The 21,450-nt window shown below is 36.3% G+C and overlaps 1 protein-coding gene across 8 annotated transcripts in view; it reads left to right on the forward strand.

Moving 5' to 3' along the window:
* Positions 1-21,450, forward strand: part of NLGN4X (neuroligin 4 X-linked) — a 184,381-nt gene that overhangs the window by 103,088 nt on the left and 59,843 nt on the right. For all 8 annotated transcript variants that reach the window (XM_052773955.1, XM_052773954.1, XM_052773960.1 and 5 more), the window contains one exon: positions 1,228-1,380. In XM_052773955.1, coding sequence (XP_052629915.1) covers positions 1,228-1,380 — 153 coding nt within the window. The remainder of the gene's footprint in view (positions 1-1,227; positions 1,381-21,450) is intronic.

The raw sequence follows: 21,450 nt of genomic DNA on the forward strand, positions 1-21,450 counted from the left end.
AGCTCAGATTTTTCTTCCTCCAGTTCCCTTTTCCACTGTTCAATATATGCCTATCCTACCCAAAAGAGAACATTGCTTTTTGTTTGTTTGTTTAATCCTGATTGAATAGTCAGAGATTCTGCTCTCCCTTGGGTGTTGTACTATATGATTGAAAGAAGTGCTCCTATTCCACATGCAGATACACTGAATTATTTTTAAAAGGTGTGTATATCTAACGGCAGCTTGCTGAATTGCCCTCTGCTTTTTAAAGGAGCTTAGCCCCTGTTCCCACTGTTTCTGTAGAGAACATAAGTTCCTAACTGAGGTAGTCTGAACCATCTCTGGGATCAGGAGCCTAACTTTTTGGTTATTAGAGGAAGAGAGATTAATCCGGTCCTAAATATACCCCAAATCATTGATTAATGCATCTTATAACTCACTCTGAAGTATGAAAATATTACTGTCAACTTCATTTAACTTTCTTTTAGAAATAAAGACCCAACTATTTACCTGTTTGAAAGTAGTCAAGAGCTTTTCTGTGTATACAAAAGATCAGCCATACCATTACGAAGCATTAATTCATGGCTGTTCTTTAAGCCTTAGCTACCATGACAAGGAAAAGTACAACACAAAAGACATCATTTGATTTAAATACAAAAAATCTGGGCCATGAGTTCACATAAATTCTCTTTGTTTGTTAATTCCTAAGCTCTTTGAAAGAAGGGACAGTTTACTATGTTTACTTCTATCAGAACAATTTGATTTTGTGATATTATCTCTTACTGAACTATTGGGAATATAATTTCAACAATTATGTCTCAGTGAGGAATGGGAAAGTATGGATCATTATTGTAATTTTATTATTAGATGTACAGATATTTCTAAATTGGCCTATACTTGAATCAGAATATTCTAAAAAAAGGCAAGATTATTCCATAATTGGATTTTTCTCTTCAGGCTTTTAGATGTTTATATTCAAATTAAATTCCTTGTAATATTGAAAGCATTTCAAGTGTTCTGAGAATATTTCAGAGGAAATAGTATTTGAAGTAACCAAAAGAAATATTCAAACTATAAATATTAGCCTTGTAGGATCATCCTGAAATGTGTAAGCTAGCTGATTAAAGTGGTGGTGATGACATTGAAAACATAGGAAATAATTAAGAATATTTTTAGCACTGTTATAAATTGCCATATTTCCTTATTTTTTATTACTTTATTATGTTTTCCTTACTTGACTTTTTTCAGACATTCATGATCAGAACAGCAAGAAACCCGTTATGGTCTACATCCATGGTGGATCTTACATGGAGGGTACTGGCAATATGATTGATGGCAGCATTCTCGCAAGTTATGGAAATGTCATTGTTGTCACTCTCAATTACAGGCTGGGGGTTTTAGGTAAGTGACTCTTTCCTTCATCACCAATTGCATAGAAACATTTGATTGCTTAATTTATCTACTGATCGATCATAGGTCCTTGGACCAGTTTTGTTTCTAAACCAGAACATTCTTGCTGGTGGATTTTGAATTCTGTTCAATGTTTTATGGAAACTGGGCTAGGCTACATTCTTTTTGACAGCTGTCTTCACCTTAGACAAAAAAGACTGGATATTTATAATGATGTTAGTGCTGGTTTATGTTAAATTTGTCATCAGCTCATATTTTCTTTTGGCTCAGTGATATAATAAGTTTAGAGAACTTGTATTTTTTCTTATGAAAATTTTCTCGATTCCATGTGAAAAAAAAAAAAAGAAAATTAATCAAGAAGTGAGTACTCACCAGTTTCTAAACAGTTGGTAATGGTAAAAAGAGGGAAAATGTTACTATTTATCTGTATTTATTATTTCTGTGTGCAAATTGTTTTTTAGGGCAGAAGATGTAGAGGTAATATAGACAAAACAGGCTATATACACTGATGGAATTTATGTTGCAGGTAATACGGAGTCAAGGGGTTTCAAGGAGTAATGTAAAATTATCTTCCTAAATACAAGGAACTAATCCGTAATCATGAATTATAATATTGAGAGAAATTAATACTTCCGTCTTTCAAACAGAACAAGAGCTGCATCTTCTTAACATTATAAATATTCCTCTGTCAACATTAGATTGAATAAAAAATGTCAGGGGGATTGAAACCCCAAACCAGGACCAGAGCCTGCGAGTGTGATGCTTCCCGTAGCTGAAGTAAGAACGCTTCATCGACATCTTCCCCTTGGTTGGGCGGCCTGTAGTGAACACCAACCACAAGGTTTCTGTGTTGGCTTGGCCTCTAATTTTCATCCGTAAGCTCTCAACCTGTTCATCGCTGTTTTTCAAAGATGGCTGTGTACAGTCAATCCATTTTTTTATATAGAAGGCAACCCCTCACCGCTGCCTCTCCTTCCTTGCATGTCTCTTCTGAACAGTTTACAGCCATTGATTACAGTGCTCCAGCCGTGTGATTTGTCCCACCACATTTCAGTGACAGTGATTAGTTCGTAGCTTTCTAGCTGCACAGTGCCTTCTAGCTCCTTTTGTTTGTTACCCATGCTGCATGCATTGGTATAGAGACACTTCAGTTGGGCTATCGACCATGTCACCTTTTTAGAGGAAAATGCCCTAATTCCTTTGGGGCATTTCATGGGTGTTTCCCTGTTGGTTCCTAATATATCAGCAGCCCCCGGCTCTTCTCTGGTACCCCAAACTCCATCCCCTTCCCCTGCTAAATCTAGTTTAAAGCTCTCCCTGTAAATCTGGCCAGCTTGTTGGCAGAGAGGCTGTTGCCTCACTTGGTCGGATGGATCCCGGCAGAGCAGGCAGCAGCCCCATCACTGGCAGAGCGGGCAGTACTACCCGTGCGCCCTGCCTTCGCCGCATGAACTGCCACACAAACTGCCGATGCTGCTCCCAACCCACACCGTCCCTGTTCGCAGAGCCTGTTGGCAGCGCTCCTGGTAGCTGGCGTTCCCCAAAGGCCGGTTTTATGCAGCTTCCCGTGGTTTGAACCGGCCCCAGGGACCACCAGCACTGTCCCACTCTCTCCTGACCATCTCGCAAGACCAGTCTCCTACTGGCTGGTACCTCCCCCACCAGCAGCCCAAGGGTGCTGGGGGCCCAGAGACCCCCTCAGACATCTCCTGGGGACCTGGCAACCCTCACACCGCTCTCGGCAGGAGGTAACTGCTGCTCCTGCCACTGCTAGCAGCAGCTTCCCAAGGTTTAACTGTGGGAACAAATCCCAGTTTGAGATCCTGGGAACAAATCGATAATGGAGGTTACATATGTTTAAGAAAGCCTGGATTTTGGAAATGCATCTTCATAGATGAGGGAAAATGAAAATTGTTAGGGACCACTTATTTACCTGACTATCCTTTACTGAGTTCGGCCTCAAGAAATATCTATACGGCCATGCCAGATTGTCAAGGTAGTAGAACATAAACTATATGGGTTTCTTTTACTGCCTTGTGATATAATTTTAATTATGTTTAATGGAATCTGTGATCATCCTATAACTTAGTAAAAGTCTTATGATTTGAAAAGACCTGGTTTTAACACACAACACTGCACCCTTTGAATTTTAAAACCAGGTTTTAGCAGGCACCATAAAGACAAGGTTTCTCCATCTTTTATAGGCTGAAGTCTGGTTGCCTGTTGGCTATAACTGAGATGATAACTGAAAATTCTAGTCTCATGTTAACCAGAAAACAGGCATCCTACACAGAAGAAAGGCTTTACTTGCAGTAGCTGTAACATGGTGATCTTCAGGGCTATAAAACATTTTAACTGGGTGATAGAGACAAATATCTTCATCGCTATCTTTTCTTCTTGCATCTGGCTAAAACATAAGCCTTTAGATTGTGCACTGAACAATTGATATTTATCTCTAACTCCAGAATACAGAAGAACCACGTTTGGTCTCCGTCTTGGAGGACTGTGGAGCTGCTCTGGGAATAAGTACCTCATCTCTCTCTCTCTCTGTGTTCAAGTAGCATGGTGGCAAAATAGCAGACAGCTGGTCCCAAGACTTTCAAACTTTTTAGTTGTCCCTCTCTATACTTTGAATAAAAGTATTTCTGGAATTACTCTTCCTGAGATTTCTAGACCCCCAAGAATGCATGCAGCAATAATATGGGTTGTTGATGTTATTTAGAAGGCCATATTTTCCCTGTGAGTATAAGTTTGCATTTATCAAAATATATTCCATGGATAGGATGCTTTTGGGACAATAAAAGAGAAAGATTTAGCTTTTCCTTTTAATTATTGTAGTGGGTGCTCTTCAAAAAGTGGAGTGCTGCGGTGCTGTGTTTAGTTTCTTGTGCACTTTAGGGTTTGGGAGGATCATGCCTCTGCCCAGCTCAGCAGTTTCTGTTCCTACTCATGTGTCACCCTGGTGATGACTGAAGACACTGCTGGAGCTAGAGAAAATTGCTAACTTGTCCCAGTGCAAGGCAGTGCTCCCATACCTTGATAAATTCAATATAGTGACACACTGAAATACTAAATTCTGCTGCCTCCCCACCCCATGGTTTGAGCACTGTGTAGAATGATAGTATTTTTTATAAGAAGTTGAAATTATTCAACAGTTGAGTTGAATTTTCAAAATTCCCAAACTATTTATGGAATTATTTACCTGAAATAATGAAAATTCAGCAGAATGGGAGGATTAGGCAAAATAGGTACCCTAATTCAAAGACTGTTCTAGTATTACAAAAAATGGGATGGTTTGAATGACATGACTCACTCAGTCTAGATACTGCTCAATTCTTCTTCATTATCTATGTTCTTAGTCTTCATAGATATGCTTTAAGAAGAAGTAACATCTTTCCAACCTAGCTATAAACACTGTTTTAGTGCCTTTTTCAGGATTATGTTGGCAGGAAAAATACAGAAGAGGGATTTATGTTTATTGTTGTTTTACAGTGACATGACCTGAATTGTCTGTCTCATGGTGAGACTTTGATATGCTGAATCCCTGTTTAGTTTGTGTAACAGTAAAAATTAAATCTGACAAATCACCTTCCCTGCAAAAAAAAAACCCCAAACCAAAACAATAAAACCAAAGTCCCAAAGCACTAGCACAATGGTTTTTATGCAGTTAAAATCAGTCATGGTGTTATACACTTTGAAGAAAAAAATCTTAAGCAATCTTCAAAAATCATATTTTATATGATTATCATATTCAAATATGAACTTGGTGTTCTTGTGTGAGCTGTTAAAGGCAAAACCAGAGTTGAATTCCAGAAACATGAATCAGGCATTTTGGAAACCAGGGCATTATTACAGAAAAAAAGGAAAAGGCAAAACCTGAGATGAATTCTGGAAATATAAATCAGTTATTTTGAAAGCCAGATTTAAATGAAACATGTACTGCAGTAAATGAGACGCACTCGGAGTTCAAAACTGTAAAATTGACTTAGCATTTCCGAGACCACTTGCAATTTAACATTTTCTTCCTCTTAGAATTTCAAATCATGCAGATAAGAATAGTCTATCTCTTATCTATCTCCCTTTTTGGCAATAAGCATCCATTTTAAGTACTCTATCTGAAAAGGCTGGACTTCCTTTTAGTAGAAATTATATCCACATGCAATTATAGCTCTGTATAAGTGATCATATTAGGCACTAATATAAATCAGAGTTCGGTTTACAAGGAGTCTCAGTACTTCTGGAAGTTACTGAGAACCTTAGCTTTCTCTACTTCACCGAGTGCCTGGTTTGCAAGTTAAACATCACCGCACTGAAACAGTGTATGTTGTAAATGAACTGCTTAGGATTTGACTGACCATTGTAGGTCCCTTCCGACTGAACTATATTCTGTTCTATTCTATTCTATGCAGCAGTAATAGAAGCAAGCAAGTAGTATATGACCTCGTGAGCCAGATTCTTTCATATTGGCAGTGTACAATAGTCTACAATATGTTAACTTTTATCTTTACTAGTGTACTTGAATGACTCTGTATTTTAAATTCAGACATGCAGATACCTGTTCCCTTTGTGCCTCCAGACAGCCCTCCTCTACCTCCAGTGCGTGTGATTCCACTAGTACAGAAAACTTAAAGATGATCTCCTGGTAGAAAAGGCCAGAGGTAGATTAGTACACATGGGAGTGACCCAGGAGCTGGAGTGTGCTAAGTAAATCACAGTTTCATGCTTACACAAGAAAGGAGTTTTATTTAAGCTCAATTTAGCTTATAGTGACTGCATGGCTGAAGCCAATGCAAACTTCACTACATTGCCCCACCTACATCTCTAAGCTTCATGCAGAAGATTTCCTGGCCAGTTTGGTCCCTGGCCTGTCTTCTTAGTTAGCCAATAATTGTGTCAGCTAATGTCAGTTGTCATAGCTGATTTTCTATGTCAGTGGAACTAAATTCCCAGCAATGACACAGAAGTGTTAATTCCATTGCTATCAACACATTTTTGTAGACATCAGAATTACGCTCTTCATTATTTATTTTTTGTAAATCTTATCTTTTTCTCTTATTTTAAATCTATTGTTAAGTCACAGAAATTGTGTTTGTGCAAATGCAGCTGATAAACTCCATCCATATCCCATTGGTTTTGGATGTCATGCCACTACATCTTCTGTTTCAAACATCAGAAGCAACAAGTACGTAAGTTACAGTGTCATCAGAAGCTATTTGTACATTCATAGTGTTCCTAACATTAGGTTTGTTCCCTTCATAGAGTGAGTACACGGTCCACTGTGATTGTGTCTTACAATCACATATGCACTTAATAGCTTGTTCTGCTCTCTTATGGCTTGCTTTTATAGCATCTGAACTCCCAATAAGCTTAGATAACTTTAATATAATTCTGTAGTCAAGGGGCAAGAATGGACTTTCTTGAAATGTGATTGTCAAAACTGGAATTTAGCAAGAACCTTTTGAAAGAGAGTTCCTCTTACCTAAATGCAACAAATTCTGCTTCCTCCAGGCTTGATGGCTTGACCCAGCTGACGAAGCTAGTAAAGCATGCTGTCAGAAAATAATTTTTATCATAGCCTATATAGTCAAACAGAACAAAAAGCTACAAGACAATGTAAGAGAAGTAAAAGAGATACGATTTTTAGGTAATTCACTGAGTTTTGGTAATTCACTGAGTAAGCTGATGCTTGTTCATCACTCTGAGCATATCTTTAATAACATTTTGTGTTAACTAAGATTTCTAATATATTCTTTTAACAAGTGTGTCCCTACTGTGTGTGAAAGAATTAGAGGTTTGGTTTTTGAAATTATATACTTATGCTGGTATTTGGGCAGTGCAAGAAGAGGAGTGTCCTGATTTGATAAACATCTTCAGAAATTATGAGTAACCGTTAGGTGTTCTGTCTCTATTTGAGACAACTTTTTCTATTGATGTTCAAATATGGATGGAGTACCTGAACTTTAGATGGACAACAGTGAGGACTTCTATATCTTTATAATAAATATGTGAAGGAAACCCAGTCAAATGTTGATACTTTAAAAAACCAGTCTGATCTCATGCATTAGCTACTTCCAAAGGAAGAATCAAATGCACAAAATGCTGCATGTATTGATATAAGCGTGCGTTACCTGCAATTTAGAAAATGAGAAAGTAATTTAGGGTCTTCCAAACTAAAAAGCTATCTTTTGAAAACATTCTATGAGGGTGCCTGTGCACATAAACTACAGTGAAAACATTAAACATGCTTGTAGAGTAAATATAACTCATTCAAATCTCTATAACTCATTTGAAACTCACAAACATTTAGACACATTTTTGTGAGGTATATTTTTATGTAATTGAAAGCTTATTTGATAAGATTTCTGAACATGATAAAATGTATATGTATAGTGAATTGTTGTCACATTGATGGTCAAGATTCTGTTTTCATGATATATTTTAGTATTAAAGTGTTTTTTTTATATAATCCATGTAAATTTTGTGGAGATTCCATAGTTAATCAGTTTATACAAAAGACATGTTTTTATAAAATGTAAAGGACATTTTTTCTGAATCTTATGTAAGGAAATGTTGAATCTGTATTCCCTATTTTTTCCTTTGATATTTTGAATTCCTAATATCATTATTGATACTCTAAAATATTTATATTAATCAGTGACCTATTGGCACTAAACGTTAACATACTATGAGGTAGTTCTAGTTTACTTTAAATTTCCTGGTATTGCATACATGTGGAAGCACGTCAGTCATCACTTGAACGTTTCTGGCAACATCAAGGTAAGTGTGACTCTATCTAGATTAATGTAAAACAATATTATGAGTTGACATGTGACTATGAAAATGTGACAATTTTTTCATAGTATTTATTAATTTAGTTATTAATTCAGTAATTTCCTTTTTTTTCTCTGTAATAACACTGACAAGTAAGAATTTCCTGCAGAGCGTCATTTATTTTTCAAGTATCATGCTTTTAGATGATTCATCTATATTTTTCTATGAATTCCTAATTCCTTCCTTGAAACTGTGTGGTTTTGTACTTATTTGGGCAGTAATCATTCCATATTAGCAATATGCCTTTTAAAAAAGATTTGAAGAAAAACAAACAGGAATTATTATTTCAGAATTTGCAGAAAGGCAATAATGAAAATTTGTACTTTAAAAGTAGCAAGTCTTGACCATATTAGTACTTTTTTTTTTTTTTTTTTCAGACTGGAACCATATTTCAGTGTAGTTGCAACTCATTAGTACTGAGTGGAGCTTTTGCCTGAAAGTTTGCAAGAAGAGATCAAAGTTAGGGTCAGATTCCATCCTCACGTATACCTATAAAGTAGGCTGAGTGAATTAAAAGCTTGGAGTATAGCCTGGCACCTATTGTTCATTTTTTTGTATTTAACTCGTGGATTTTATGTTACTATGACAAAATGCAGAAATTAACTCAATGACAGTGATAACCTGGTATAAAACTGAAAGTAATGCCTTACTGTTATTGTCCTAATTAGTGATAAAAGAAGGGTAAAAAGCTATTGAAATAACCTGAGATTAAGCAACTGTCACTATAAAATAATAGTAAAAAAAGAAAGTGATTTTAAAGTTCAAGTGAAGTTCAAATTTCCTTCAACAACTAATACAGTATGTAGTGATCCAGGAAAAAAACTCCTCTTGCTATAAAACCTTCCATTTCATCTTTGTTATTGGCAAATTGTTTAAATCTGGAGTTACAGTTCTTCTCACAACTGCAGAATTTCAGTATAAATTCTAAGGGGAGAAAATGAAAGTTACTGATTGCTCATGCTTCCAAGCATCTGCTGGCCTGCTCTGCAGTTTCTCTCAAAAATATAATCTTGCAGAAATGAATGACTTAATAAATTATCTAGTTGATTTTTCTTTCACGATTATCTAAGCCTGTGATGGCCAGCAGGCAGTTGTGCAGGACAATTTGTGGTAAGGGCATAGAACTTACTGACCACGCTGTTGTTCTTTTTCTTCCCTATGCAACTATACTCCTTTTTGCAGGAGTTAATCTGATTAAAGTTTGCAGTTTTGGGAACTCCAAAAGGAGTTGGAAGCCGCAACACAGCACAGACTGGAGTGCATACCATAAGGCATGTAGAGCTGAGCTTGCATTTGAAAGTGATAAGTTGCTCTTAGCAACTTGCATGAAAGCCCATTTCCAGCTACAGTTTGTAAAGGCTTACTGGCAGCTGTCATTCTTCTTATTGAGGCTCTTACTGAAATCAGATGCTGCTTAGGTTTGCTTGGTATTTTCATTTGTTTATACCTTGTGAACAGTGATAAAAACTCTTACAAAAAAGCACAAATTATATCAATCTTCTAGCAGTTAAGGAATTATAATGTCCACCAGAGAAATGAAAAAATGGTGGAAAGAGACTGTGGGAAATCTGAAACACTCTTGAATCTGTGCAAGAAACCTTTGAGTGGAAAGGCAGGACTTCTTCATTGTTTTCTTTTCTTTTCCTTCATATTCTGGCAAACCAGGCCAGTCAGAACGTTGGACTTCCTTTATAACGCTGTTCACATCTATGGGCTAGATTCTGTGGTGGGATAAAGCGTAAGAACTCTACTGGATATTGCTCATAATGCCCATTTCTCACTTTTTTTCTTTTTAAAATTTGTTATGCAATATACGTAAGTTCTCTTGTCAGCTTGGATCATAAGGATTTTATTCATTGAAATCTGAAACTTTACACTTGACTTCGTGTCAGTCAAAATAAGGTGAAAAGTTTGGAATGCTTTTATATGATAGAACAAACATAGGGGAGAGGAAGAGTCCACCTGTAATTTAAAACATTGTCTTAATATGGATGTAAAATATTTTCACAATATTTTTTAGATTCTGAGACTTTAACAACTCTAATTTAGAGCATCAGGCTGAAATGCAATGATGATATATTGATAATACATACATTGCTTGTATTGTAGCTTACTATAGAAAAAAACTGTGGATGAAGTTTTAAGTGCATTTAAGTCAATAAGAAATTTACTAGTCAACTCAAATGGGTTAAGATTTCATTGTATTTAATCCCTTTATTTCATAAGAAGCCAACAACATGATAGTCTGTGTTTTTAAACAGAGTTTTGTATAGTTTCCTCAAAAGTGTAAATGCATGGGTTTAATACTATTGTAAAGATTCTGGCCGACTAAAAGAAATACATGTTAAATCTTTCATTTTGTGTGAAATCTTCCATAACTGCAGGGGCTTGCAATGTTTTATACAGAAATCAGAAGGAAAAAAATGTAAAGTGTAACTCAGTCTAACCATCCCTTGGAAATGAGCCTGATAAGAAAAGCGGAATGGCAAAAATGCACGTGAGATACCTGGTAATGTCAGTATGCGGCTCATGAGGAGGCAGGGGAGCATTGCGCAATGGTTTGTAGAGTTAAAGTTGCCTGATTGCACCAGCCAATGAGACGTACTCTTGGAAGGATAGCACAAAACAAATGCATTTTTTCCTGAATTATTTCAGACCTCCATATCATTCCTTGCAATCACAGACTGACTGGCACTGAAGGCTCAAAATATGTTTGCTGCTTTACAATACCCTATCAAGTCTCAGCTCTGTTGTACTAGCCACTATATGAATTTAGGGTATACAGAGCTAAAAATATGTTCCCAGTGTGTTTTGGGGGCTTCCATGTCAGAACAGAAAATTTTTTGCTTTAATAGCTCTGAAAGCCTGTATCAGGTATCTGAGAATATTCAATGAATTAAGCTTTTCCTGGTGATGGATGTTAAGTGTGTTCTTCAACAGATATCTGCAGGTTAAGGTTAGCAGCTGAGACAGGCCATCAATTTTCATCTTTTCACTTCTGCTTTCTAATTGAAAATGATGACTTCCATTTAGGGGATCAAAATAATGTGTTCTTTTGGCATTCATTAGTGCCAGGTCTCCTGCAATAGCACTGGTTCATTTAGAGCTTCCATTGATTAGGAGAATTTATAGCAATGTGAGTTGTAATAAAATTACTGGTGGAAAAGTGGGAAGGCTTATAACAGGCAAAAAAATGGTTTCATAATTTTCCATTTTTATTTTTTTCCCCATTCCCCACACCATATGTAGATTGTATTATGTATTTTGCCTAAAACTAAGTAACCCCTTTGGGATCTTGGAAAGGGTAAAATAAATACTTATACTTTGGCAGAACTTAAGAGAAGAGAATAAAACCGGAAGGAACATAGGTTTCTTCACTGATACAATCTTCATTTGCATAAAATCAGATCTTAGACATGTAAAGAAAATCAAAACCAGTCTCTGTAAGTATGCTGCATAAGTTTGTCTTTTCATTTCTGCTAGAAATGTTAAACCAATGTTTAACATTTACTCAGGTATGTGACTCTATTTTTGAAATAGTATCATAAGTATGCTTTTTCACATTTCATTTGTGTTCCATGTATAACAAATATGTCTGATTGTAAATATTTGTACTCTGTGAAAATATTTTTACGTTTGAATAGCAAGTAGCTGCCTAACTCCCTCATGTCTCTGTTATAATCTCATCCATAACTAATTGAGTTTCTATCAGAATGTATTTCAAACCAGTAGAAAGGTATCAAATAATACATGGATTTGCACAGAAGATTGTCTAGCCCACAACCAGTACCAGTTTGAGACTAATTAATCATGACAAAAATTTCATGCCCTTATACTTTCAGTGGGATTGTGATTGTCTTAGCAAGACTTAATCAGTGAAACTTCTGTTCTGCTGAGGATCTTTTAGGGAGAAATATTGCCATTAAAGCTTTATGTCTTTGGTACAGATGACTTAGTTGCTGTAAACTTTTAGGAGATTTGACTGTGAAGCTTCTTAACTTCTGTATCATTTTCCTTTTACCAAAGAAATACCACTTGAATTCCTGTTTCTTGGACAGAGGGGAAAAAAACCAAAACCAACCAACCGAAAAACCCCCACGCTCTCTACCTATCATTTTTATTTTACTGTGGGAAATAGGAGGAATCAAAAACACATTCTGCCCTAGACTCGCAATTGTTTTATATCAAGGACTTGGATTAGTCCTTGATAAAAATACAAGGAATTCAATTGTGAATATCCTTGAATAAAGGGTAGCTTACAGATGTTGTGCTCCCAAAATAGGAGAGAGAACAAGCTATGACTCATAAGGTCCTAATTTCGTCTCTACTTTTCCCTTGCTCTTGGGAGGAATTACATTGCTTCCTTTGATGACTTCTCAAAGAGGCGCAAGATTTCTCTTTTCCTCTAACCTGGATTACAGGTTGATAAATGGAGCAAAGCTGTTTGTTCAATAGTAGTAGAGTGGTAGGAGGATAATTGCTTTTCTCCATACAACCATAACCAGGATCTCTGAGCGTGATTATCCAATTTACATCATAAAGTCTCTGAGGAAGGAACCGTCTTCCTGATGGTTGGTTTATCCAAGGCAGCGACTGTCCTTGTCTGTGACTGCAGCTCCTACCTGTTAATGGCACAGAAATTATTAAAGTAGGATGAAAAAAGAGCTTCCCTTCTGTTGTACATGAGACTAAGAGCTGTCAGAGTATCATCAGTCAGATTGGCACCGACAGATCCAGGGACTTCTGAATGGCTTTACTCTCACACCTCATAATGAAGGTACAGTACAGCTTCCAGTTTGCAATCTTCCTGCTCAGAGCTCGTGACTGTTTGCATCTGTTTATGTAGATGCAGTCTCTGTGATGCCAGGCTCACCATTTTTTTTCTTTCAGAAATGGTCTCATCTTCATTTGCAAAAGCTAAAAATCTGTTTTTAAAGGACAGACATTTTGATCACTTATCCTGGTGCGTGGAACTTTCTGCTGCTTGTCAGAAGTGCAGAGTTTAAATCGCCTGGTTATTTTATCAGGAAAGAAAAATGGGGCTTTTGTGAAAAACCTGTGGACTCTCATTTATTTGGTAGAATAGAATAGAATAGAATAGAATAGAATAGAATAGAATAGAATAGAATAGAATAGAATAGAATATTTCAGTTGGCAGGGACCTACAACGATCATCTAGTCCAACTGCCTGACCAATTCAGGGCTGACCAAAAGTTAAAGCATACTGTTAAGGGCCTCTTAAAACACTGACAGGCTTGGGACATCGATCACCTCTCTAGCAATCCTGTTCCAGTGTTTGACCACTGTCTCAGTAAAGAAATGCTTCCTGATGTCCAGTCTAAACCTCCCCTGGCTCAGCTTTGAACCATTCCCATGAGTCCTCTCACTGGATCCCAGGGAGCAGAGCTCAGCACCTCCCTCTCCACGTCCCCTCCTCAGGAAGCTGTACAGAGCCATGAGGTCGCCCCTCAGCCTCCTTCTCTCCAAACTAGACAACCCCAGAGTCCTCAGCTGCTCCTCACAGGACATTCCTTCTAGCCCTTCCACCAACTTTGGTCCCTCCTCTGGACGCATTCAAGGACCTTCCCATCCTTCTGAAATTGTGGGGCCCAGAACCGCACACAGTACTCGGGGTGAGGCCGCACCAGTGCTGAATACAGCGGGATAATCCCCTCTTTTGACTGACTGGTCATGCTGGGTTTGATGCCCCCCAGGGTGCGGGTTGCCCTCTTGGCTGCCCCGGCACACGGCTGACTGGTACTGAGCCTGCTGCCGACCAGCACCCCCAGATCCCTTTCTGCAGGGCTGCTCTCCAGCCACTCGTCTCCCCATTTGTACTTGTGATTTTTCTTGTGATTTTAGTCAAGGCTTAGTTGAAATGCAAGCTAATTTTACTGACATCTTTATAGTGTGTACTGAAGCCAGCTAGTCATGCCTATGTCTGGGAAGAGAGACTCAAACCTAGCTAACCTTCTACTTTTCAATGAGTGTTGCTGATTTCTTTTATCTCTTAGGCCCCTTTTTGAAGTTATTTAATAAAAATCTATCTTCATAAGGGATATTTTTATTAAAACTCAGTAGTTTACCTCCCTCTTATGACCTTCATAGAGGATAGGTACATGGACAACATCTATGAGAAAATATTCTAGAGATTTACTTCAAATACAGTCTTCTGAAAAAGAAAATTTATAGAGAAGATCCATTGTGCATGCCTGCTAAAATAACAGAGAGCTTGAATTATTATTTCTTCTTCATAACTGCATGCAATATATTCAATAACCTGTGGGACAAATTTTTCTCACATTCATGATGAAATCCTCCTGCTGTTTAAATCAATAGGACTTTCACCTTTCAATTTAAGGCATCCAGTTGTCACCTTCAGATTCCTTTCCTTAAAAGGCAACATCTTCTCTTACTGCAGAGAAAGTCTTCCTTTCATTTTAATAACTTAACTCTGTCATTTGCAAAGATAATAACAGGAAGCAAATCACTCAGACAAAGAAGTATCTCAGTCTGGTAATCAGCTACCTATACAGCTGACTCATCAAGGACAAATTGCCTGCATCTTGGTATCTGTCAAAAGATGGTACCTATAAGAAGAATATATTAAAATTCCCATATCTGGAAACATCTTCTATGTCATCTCAATGAGGAGAATTTACATTTAGAAACCTAAAATGACAAGTTACTACAGAAGTTCTAAATTAGCGACATTTTAGCCTCTCCACTTTTTTTTTTCTGAAGGCAGTACTCAGTGTGCATGACTTTGATATACCCTGCCTAAGGGAAATTAAATTGATGGCTTAGGGAAATGATATATAGAGAGATACTACTTTAGAAATTCTAATGAATCATCTATGCAATTTTCTGTTTATAAGAAGTAAATAGAAAACAGGATCAGAAAAATGAGAAATAGCAATGTTGGTCAGATATTAATATAGTTAATATGTATACAATATCATATATTTTACTTAGGAAACAACTGAGCATCTTCCCTTCATAGGTAAAATGAAACATGCTCACTGTTGTTTACAGGAAAAGCAAGACTGCATAAAAAATTTCTGAACAGGGTCTTTGGTTAGTCTAACCGATCACTACCACATGGCATTGGTTAACAATGTAAGTAAGTGAAGCAGGCTGGTTCAGCAGAAAGTTTCTGTACTCAAGAGTACGATAATAGAAGTTAGACTCTACTCAGCACGCTGGTAAGCAAGTTGGGATTTTCTAACTTTCTGGTTTTTTAATTTGTAAGGACAACTGCAGGATCATCTTGAACTATACCAATATTCAAAGAACTACATCCAATTCAGTGTGCTGTAAGTTTGTATTCTAAGTAATTGTTTTCTATGTTTCCTGTTTTTTTTTTCTTGATACTTTCCAGAAATAGAATAATCAATCAAAAATAGTTGACAAGAATGACATCCTACAAGTGGCAAGGCTGACCTGCAGATGTTAAATAAACTCAGTTAAGTTGTCTGTAAGCAACTACTTGTACTTTAGTTGTTGGGACATTTCACAAAATCTTACAAAATACCCAAAAATATATTGGTTTAAGGTAGGGCTTTTGTCCGTGTAACTTGACTCCTGAATACATAGATTCTTTTAAAGGATAGGGAATAGCTCAGTTCCCTTCATGTCTAGGCATGCAAGAAAACAGTCCATAATATTTACAAAATGTATGGGAGATGTACTGGAAGGGCTATCAGAACTTCAACTTAAAAAAAAATTGATCAGGGAAGCAGTGCTTGCAGATAAAAATTACTTTTTAGTTTTTTTGAATGCCTTGTGAGCTACAGTTTAGAGGGTAACCATAACCCAGAACTCTGAACATTAGACACTCCAAAAGTTATCCCATAGTTACTTCTATTGCTTTATAGTGATTGTGAGGTGGAATATTATTAAATAGCGTCAAATAAAATTTACTCTTCAAGACAAAAAAGTGTTTAAAGAAGTTTATTTAAGCCAAACTCTGTGAACTTTGTACTTAACTCAGGAGATTAGAAATCAGAGTACATCATCTTAGATAAAACTGTTCATTTACTGACCTTCCTCACAAAGAAATATATATACTCACGTTGAAAGTAAGCAGAAGTAGTGAATACGTAGCAAGAGGCAGTAACTTCATAAAGACATTCAGAAGATCAATGGTGAATTCAAGAATATAAGTCCCATTCTTTGAATCCTAGGCTAGTACATTCTGTAACAGGCAATGACTATTTAGAAACAGCTGCTATAGAAACCTTCAACATGATCAGCACGTATGGACAGAGTCAATTTGACCAAAAAAAACCATTTCAGTATATTTATTTTGCGTTTATTGAAAGGATCTCTAGGTGACCTTTTCTGTCATATGGCAATATTTAATTCAACAGGAAACTAGTTTAAGAGGGTTCTAATTTTTCTCAAGAAAAGAAAATATACTCTTTTAATTTAATACAAATGGAAATTTTTTTAATCTTTCTCTACCTTTTCCCCTTACTGTTTGGTTACTGAATAGAAAATGAAGTATTTGCTTGAACCTACCCAGTTTATTTTTCAGTGTTATGCATAAGACTGGTGCTTATCTGAATCTGAGAAATTTGTTTACAAAAGTAATAAAAAATGTGTAAATATTGCCACACTTTTAAATAATAAACCTTCATTACTTTGAAAAATCAAACTTTTCTTAATTAAGAAAATCCACAGTTTTGGAGAAATTGCAGGTGTGACCATTATGTAATTTTTTAATAAATATCCTCTAATACATATAAAGAGCACATTGCTTCTGGAAAATATGGACTAGTTAAAAAAAACCCAGCATTTGGCATATTACTTCTGGGCCTAAGTTGTAACATCTTTTACATTTTTATCTTTCAGAATAGGATAATGTTGCCAAACAGAATGTATGGTTTGCAGATACAGTGATTATTAAAATATGATGATCTTGATAGCCAAAATAACAGAGAAGTAGTGAAGAACCTATTGACTGGAATGTTAATTTCTGCCTATAGTCCTTTTACACTTTTTTTTTTTTTTTCAGTTTTACACAGTTCCCTAATTTTGGCTACAGTCAGAATAAGGTCAAACACTTGTAATAGCAGCTGTTACAAGAAATTTCTTCTTACATGGACATTTCCCTAGGGCACTGACTCTTTTCTGTGTCCTATAAAATAGGAGATCTCCTGATTAAAGTAACACTTTAAATATTGAAGCATCTGGCACTAGTGCTGAAGATAACAATTTGTTATATTGTAAGGCCAAGAAATTACTGAATGCCAAAAAGTATTTCCTATTTGGAATCAAAAATATGAGTACTCAAACTTAACACTATTTACTGTTTAGCTTAGGGAAAAAAAAATCTGGTTCCCCCACCCTCAAGTGTGAGATTTTGTGTAAAGCCATAACTCCTGATTCCTGATTCTTTCAACATACAGTAATTGCTGTTATTCTGTATTTTATTTTTTGTTATATGCAGCTTTAGTTAAAAGTTGTAGCTTGGTCATGATTTTGTCTGAAAATTTCAGACCATATGAAGTGCTTGCTGCCTTGAAACCCCTGTAACAGTCTTTGAACACTGTGTTTTTTCCTGCTCCCATTTCCCTTTTAATGATAGATTAGGACACAGGATGGGGATCTGGGAGGACTTGCCTTGAACTGTATAACGAGTAAATCAGAGGTAAAGTTCCTTCGTTTAACCTGTTCTAGCAAACATGCAGTTGTGGGCTGAGAGACAGCATTTCACAGGTCTGATTGAAAACAGTTTCTGCAAATGATACTTGCAGATTTCAGCAAACTCATCCATTTTACCTATGGCCACATAAGCATTAGAGCTGGCATAAGCAAGAGAACAGGAACGTGAGCTGGTGTATTGCAGCCTGAAGTTGAAAACAGTCATGAAAGTAGTAGATCAGAGTTCAATTCTCAGATGTTTTCAGTACAATAAATATAAATTCACAGTATCTCTAAAAATAATGATGACTGTATCAGAAACTGCAACCCAGGTGTGTGAAACAGTAGCCCTTTGATACAGAACTGGGCTTAAATGCGTTCATCAGACTCTTTCATCACCTGCTTCTTTTCTTCTGAAAGATACTGCTTTAACTTTGTCATATTCCTTATAATGCTCTCTGTCTTCTCATGGTGCCAAGTGGGTTGTACATAACATCCCTGAAAAGGCAGTTACTCAACTGCAGTCAAAGTGATCATGAATATAAAGCTTGCAAAAAATTAAAAGACACCTTTGAAACAGTAGGCTTTTTTTTTTTTTCTGTAGACTTGGCCATGCTTGGGTCTGTCTTATTACATATTTTTGTTGTGTGTAGTGGTTTTTGGGTAGTACTCAGACCATGTAAAAGGGTGCATATACCAGTTGCAATGCAAAAAAGAAAACAAAATTTAAAAAGCCTTTCTGGTTCAAGCCACTGATATTTTTATTCTTTAACTCTACAGGGTGTATTCTATCACCTATGCCACATAAAGCAGTAATCTTTGACCCATTGATGCAGGGACATAAAATGTCATATTTCCTTAAGTTGATTGCTTTCATGTATTCCTCCTATTTATACTGTGTATTTTTGTTCTTCCTGGTAACCTAGGAATCACATTCAAATCCTCTTAGTGAGAGCTGACTCTTTTTCGTATGTATGAGCATCAGACGTTTCTTGAATACTGCCTAAGGACGATAAGGCTGAAGGTTACCTTTGACATGGTTTCAAGGTCTGATTGCACATTGTGCCATAATCATTTTCTGAAGCATGCTGTGTATTTTGCACATGGACTGCCTGGACAGTTATGTTCAAGGGGATGATTGGCTTCTAAAAAAAGAAAAATTAAAAATCAAAAGGGAAAGGGCAAAACTGAATGCCAGAAGCAGGGAAAATACTCAGATGCCAGGTGAAAGAAAAGGCAGATACAACCAAATCAGAACTAGATAATTATTCTGTTGAATTCAGGCTGGATTTGGTGATGAGGCTTAAGACAAAAAGACCTCCAATTGTTAGAGCAGTTATTAAGTATTTATAATTTTTTAAATGTATTGTTTTAGTATCATGCCCTTTTAGTTACTATGCAGATTGCCTCCTACTGCATTTTTTGTAACTGATTATCTAAAGCTTCAATGCTTTTATATGACAGAGGCCGAGCAGCAAGAATAACTGAATGAATGCTGTAAGTGTACGCTGAAGGGAGGGCTTATCATCTGTGACAGAAGTATTGTGTTCTGTGGCTATCACTAAGTAGTATGATTGACAGGCTCATGTATTTAGAAAATAGTCTGATCTGGAAAACCTAGCTTAAGCCAAGAACAAAGAACCAATTAAAAATATATAAATACTATTTACTTTCAAAAACAGCTTTCTTAAAGGAAGGCATAAATAAATAACACATTATACATGCATATATTTTCATCTGTATTAACTTTTCTGAAGTCATGCCTGTACTAGTGCTCAATTATGTTTGAGAGCTTTGCTTATTTTTCATATTCTAATTACATTGTGTTATAAATTGTAATTATCTTTTTCTATAAATGATCTGTTTTGAGATCCTCTGAATTTGAGTAAGGATATTCATACTTAATTTGTGATAGTGGAAATCTAGGTTTCATGTAAGCAAGTTCTAGACTTTGTATGAATGCGGAAAATAGAACAGGTGTATTTTTATGTAGACTTTTCAGCAGTAACATCTTCTTTTCTTAAGTGATTCTAATCCTCATCTACCCAATTTGTTGGGCTCAAATTTCACTTGTTTATTTCTCTGCCTATCTTCCGTTCATAGATAGGTATGTGACTTTTTACAAATGCCATGATCATTATTGTGGAATAGGTTGAAATAACATACACTTATTTCCTCATGGAGAGAAAAATCTTATCAAAGACCTTGACAGAAATAGAAGAAAAACAATTACCTGTTTCTGAAGAGCAGTGTCTGGTGCAGTGGGAATCATGACATTCCCTACTGGTATTAACAAGTAGCCTTTTTGATGAAAAACAGTTCTATATATTGGTTCTTGCATGGTGTACAAAAGATCAGTGCACTAATACGTTGTAGTCATTCTAAAATGCATTCTAAGCACATTCTGAATTGTTCTGTGTTTTTTGCCATAAACTACTTTCTCTTCTGACTTCTGTTTTCTCCCACTTAAATGTTAACACAAAGTTGAAGGATCAAAATCTGCAATTTAAGTTTTCCCATGTAAGATTTTCAGTGAAAAAGTAGGGATTTCAGTGGTAGCTTTAGAAGACAGAACTTTTTTATGGTCATGGAACAGACAAACAAAAACTATTGCAGCCATGTCTATACCAAGCTCTGGCTATTCAAAGTAATGGCTCCTTAAGCATGAATAAGAACTTGAATATATGTTTGTTTGTTCACGAATGTCTTCGTGATCAAATTAAAGTGAATTGCATTTGAGTATCTTGAAGAAATGCCCTTTTCACAATCAATATATACTTAATTTATGTGTTGAATTTTCTTATTAAATTCTTGTCTAATGTTTATTGATCATTACTTACTTAGTGGAGATTATGTCCTAATATCTAATCCCAGCCTTCAAATAGAGCAGAAAAGACTACACTAAATAATTACCAGTGAGAACACATGCTGTATAAACACAAAGGGGAAAGCTGGTTATTTGAGTCCTCTTCAGTGCTATGAATACCAGCTGTGTTTGTTAGTATATTATAGCTTAATAACAAAAAGTGCTATGACATATGTTTCTTATAATTTCCATTCATTTAGTTAGGACATAAAATTTATCCTTTTATCTTGCCCGGAAGAATGTACTCAGTTGTGTATATGAGATGATGTGTTCACATAGATAAAATCATGAGCCGATCTGCACACTAACCAAGAATAGGGAAGGACTGGTCATGTACTGGGTGGAACTAACCACAGAAGAGTAATCTAACTGAATCTGTAGAGAATTGCCATGCTAAAGATACTTAATGGCACCTTTAAAATAAAGGAGACTATAGGTGTGAATGAAGTTTGGCTGAGGCCTGAGGTCTCACAACTTAAGTCAGGAACAAGACTACATGGAAGGGGTTCTGCATAAAAGGGAGACCTTGCTGCCAGGACAAAGTACATGTGGGTTATATGTGGGTCCTGGGCCCTCAGATGGATGCTGAGTATATAGAAAAGCTCTGAAACACATGTTTTTATTTTTACTTTCTCTGTGGATATATCAAAGGTTCCTCTGGAAAGTATTTATTTTCTTTATGGTTCCCAAACTGTTAAACAATAGTAGCGCCATAA

This window comes from Harpia harpyja, chromosome 22, assembly GCF_026419915.1.
Source record: "Harpia harpyja isolate bHarHar1 chromosome 22, bHarHar1 primary haplotype, whole genome shotgun sequence".
In the NCBI taxonomy this organism is placed as follows: domain Eukaryota; kingdom Metazoa; phylum Chordata; class Aves; order Accipitriformes; family Accipitridae; genus Harpia; species Harpia harpyja.